Source organism: Glycine soja, chromosome 9 (assembly GCF_004193775.1).
Source record: "Glycine soja cultivar W05 chromosome 9, ASM419377v2, whole genome shotgun sequence".
Lineage (NCBI taxonomy): Eukaryota > Viridiplantae > Streptophyta > Magnoliopsida > Fabales > Fabaceae > Glycine > Glycine soja.
Genome location: NC_041010.1, coordinates 23,655,102 through 23,658,783, shown reverse-complemented (window position 1 = coordinate 23,658,783; position 3,682 = coordinate 23,655,102). Strand labels below are relative to the sequence as shown.

General features: G+C 32.3%; 1 protein-coding gene across 1 annotated transcript; it reads right to left on the bottom strand.

Annotated features, from left to right (window-relative positions):
* Positions 1-271: 271 nt before the first annotated feature.
* Positions 272-3,195, bottom strand: LOC114425601 (B3 domain-containing transcription factor VRN1-like). The gene is made up of 5 exons (XM_028392539.1): positions 2,997-3,195; positions 1,930-2,443; positions 1,686-1,834; positions 1,294-1,552; positions 272-692 (listed from the first exon to the last, which is right to left on the bottom strand). Exons 1-5 carry the CDS (start codon positions 3,084-3,086, stop codon positions 622-624), a joined length of 1,083 nt encoding a protein of 360 aa, XP_028248340.1. The 5' UTR covers positions 3,087-3,195; the 3' UTR covers positions 272-621.
* Between the last annotated feature and the right edge of the window lie 487 nt (positions 3,196-3,682).

Genomic DNA, 3,682 nt, shown 5'->3' with positions numbered 1-3,682 from the left:
TACCTATATTTTTTTACAGGGATCAATTTTTTTGCTACACATATATAATTAAAATAAATAAATTTAGTGTGAACAATTGCCCCCACATAACATTAAGTGGGTTCATCTCTTCTTAAAATGATATTTCTTTTTATCCATAAAAATTAAAAATATTGAAGTTACAACATTCATGTATTCAACCAAGTGAACTAAATTCCTTCCTAGAATGATATAAATAATGGTGTCTCTGATATCTTCAAATTACAATACTTGAACAGGTATAAAGATATGCATGCCATATGTATGCGCAAATAAATTGATATAGCTAAAAATCCTTTGATATACATATCTTGGTTGAGATATTAAAGCATCAACTACATCAATATGATTCCAATGAAAGTAGATCTACTATATTAAAAAAACTTAATAGAATTAGAAACCAACGGCCCCTAATGCATTGTATTACCATCACCTCTGAAAACATGAACCTCAAGTGTTGCATCTTCTCTATTAACAAGCTCAAAGACACAAACATCTCCTGGTTCCAGTTTATTTTCTCTTGCAAATAATGGCCAGCCAGCAGAGAGTGTGCCTTGAGAATTGTATTAAAATAATAGAAACTTTACAGGCCACAATTTCTTTCTAAACTGTAACATCACCACATTCCAGTTCATCTTTACAAAATACTTCCTCACAGAATCCATCGGCACTTGCTGCATCAAGTATCATATATGTATATATGTTCATCACTTTCATAATAAAATCAAACAATCAACGAAAGATTAATATAACACTTGTTCATGAAAGATCAAAATCAAACATTTCATCTTGTTGTTATTTCTGTTTTCATAGAGTAATAAAAGCTACCTAAAAAATAAGCTACAAATTGCACTTGTTGAATACATAGAGGTCTAACATGTACCTGTTACCGATACTAATCTAGAAATAGACTTGCATTCAACATCAAGGATTTTCTTTCTCAAGAAGTTACTTTCTGTCTTAGGTCAAAGACTAATCCCGCTCGCAGTGCGTGACTCAAGGTAATTTTGCACACCATAGTTTGAGTCATCTAAAGTGTAGATATATAGCCAATGATTGATAAATTATCGGTTAAGATTGTTATTAACTGCATACATATATAAAATATATTATGAAATTGTTTAAATTTCAAGTTTTGATTTTTCAATTAACAGCTATACTCTTCACTTTATTCTCAAAAAGGAATCCCACGTGAAAAGTTAGGTCTAATTAACTGCATCACCTTGAACTGATTCTAAATCCTCATTGTGTAGATAAAAATGGAACAATAGATACCTTGTGAAATGGGGCAACTTGGTTCTTCTGCACCTCGAAAGATGGAAACCTTGAAGGCAAGGCCCTGGATCTTCTGGATCAGTTCAAAAACACAAACGTCCCCCACATTCAAATGATTTTCAGATGCAAATTTGTGCCATCCCCCAGTAATTGTAGGAGCAGAACAAATAACAGGCCATGTTCTCCCTTCCAAGACCTCAAGGATGACAACTGCATGTGTCTTCTTCAAATATATTTCTGCAAATTCAGGTGGTATTTCCTGGAATATTTTTTCACAATAAAAAAAAAATATAAGAACAAAGAATTATATTTCTTCTGCAGCTTCCTTATAAAAGAAGCTGAGTAGCTGACTCATGAATCATGACAATGCATATATTTAATCAAAGGCTCACCAGGTAGTCTCCATAAATAAAGGATGGATTCATGACAAGCTTGAAAGAGGGATTTTCAGATCTGAAAGCTGTGGCTCTGTTTAAAGCTGTAGAAGTTAATTGCTCCCCTTTTGGCCGTTCAGTGTGAAAAATGCCTCTACTTTCATCTTCTGAAAAATTGAACATGACATGATTAATTTATAAAAAATTGGCCTCCGAAAGCTAATTGGATCCACAGAATAATCTTATCATGACATATACATACCATCTAATTCATGCTTGACAAATTTTGCCTTTTGAGATTTAATGCTTCTAATTTGGACATGCCGATGCAAGTTCACCACATTGGGCCTTTTTTTAACATTTGTAGTTAGTCCAGCCTTCATTTTCTTGGTAGGTTGAGGAGAAGACACTGTGGATTTCTCTCTAGTCTTTTGGCATGAAAATTTCTCATCCAAAATTTCAACAGGATCGTCGCTAATCTCGACATGGCTGCTGTCCTTTCCATGATGAGTACCATTGGAAGGATAGTCTATTTCAACGGCACTGGTGTCGAATATGTGCACATTAAAATGAGAAGTTCCCTCATATTCAAAGAACAGCAGGTGACCATGATCTAGACCATAGTATGTGGCATACTCCTTCCAACCCTTTTGAAACCAAATCTCACCATCATGCTTGGTCCAATATATTTTCCATCTAGTACTATCTGGGGACTTTAGAGACACAGGGTTTGACATTCCATCTCCGTATTTTTTAGTGAAAATTGTTGGGAGCTTCTGCAAAGACTGTTGTTAGCATTCACAAGCATAACAGCGCAACATAAACCCCTAAGTAGCTATCTTATCAATTCAAACATATGAAATGGAGAAGTATTTTTAATAAGTATTAGGAAAAAACATATTTAATAAGTATTTTGATAAAATTTTGTGAAACAAGTGCAAAAATGTTGTGTATTTCCAACCAGGGGTTTAGCTCAATTGGTTGAACTGAGTGATGTAAACCGCTGGTATTGTGTTTAACAGATAAAAAAAAATTGTGTATATCCAGGTTCATGCATGCAGAGATAAGAAGAGACAAGTTTTTGTGAAGAACAATATCACATATAATACATTTCTATAAATATAGAACCCAAAAGATACAATTTTTTTTAAGAACTAAAAACAAAATCATCAAACTTCAAAGGACTCAGAAGTAAAAACACATGTAATATCCTACATTAATATTAGTAATAATCTGCTATAAATAGTGAAGTAGACTCATTTGATGCTGCTAAAGAGATGAACAACAGAACATGATCAAGTTCTCTGAAACAAGAAGTGTAATGCTTACAAGTAATCCATGTGCAAGACTTGCTCTGAAGATGTTTTTAAAGAAACGAACCGCAATGGGCTTGGGATTCTTATTGCATGCGGAAGTCATGTTATGGAATGGATGTTGAGATGAGATCTAAGGGTCAAAAACAAAATGGGATATTTCTAACTCAACAATTGCAACTAAGAAACAATGCTAGCTGCTTGAGATGATCAAGTATGAAACGCTACAAGTACAAAACTTAATGAAGGACCCTCGAATGTTGTTCTCCACATTTAAAGCGTAGTCAGAGTCATGTTTATTAGTATATTTTTTTGTATAACGTTATTTAATTAAATCTTAAATAAATAGCAAAATTTGTCTCTAAAAATTATCCAGATGAAAAATATAAATTTAATTATTGAATATGTAAAAAATACAACAAATTAGTTCTTCGTCAAATTTGTGAGATCATTTTATCATTAAGATATAATATTCAAGTATCAATTTGACAATAAATTGTATTTTTTATGACCAATTTGATATTAAGTTACAAAATTTAACAACCAACTTATCATTAAATTGTTTGCAAGATTAATTTATCATACATTTTACATTCATGGACTAAATTTGAATTTTTCATCTTTCAAGGACCAATTTGTCAACGTCTCACTTTTTAGAACAAATTTGACTATTTATCTTTAATTAGTATATTTAGAACATTG

Coding starts and splice junctions, on each gene's coding strand:
- LOC114425601 (XM_028392539.1), bottom strand. CDS start 3,086: ATGACTTCCGCATGCAATAAGAATCCCAAGCCCATTGCGGTTCGTTTC. Junction 1,835..1,929: donor TGTCAAGCATGAATTAGATG/GTATGTATATGT, acceptor TCAATTTTTCAG/AAGATGAAAGTAGAGGCATT. Junction 693..1,293: donor AAGTTGCCCCATTTCACAAG/GTATCTATTGTT, acceptor TACTTGATGCAG/CAAGTGCCGATGGATTCTGT.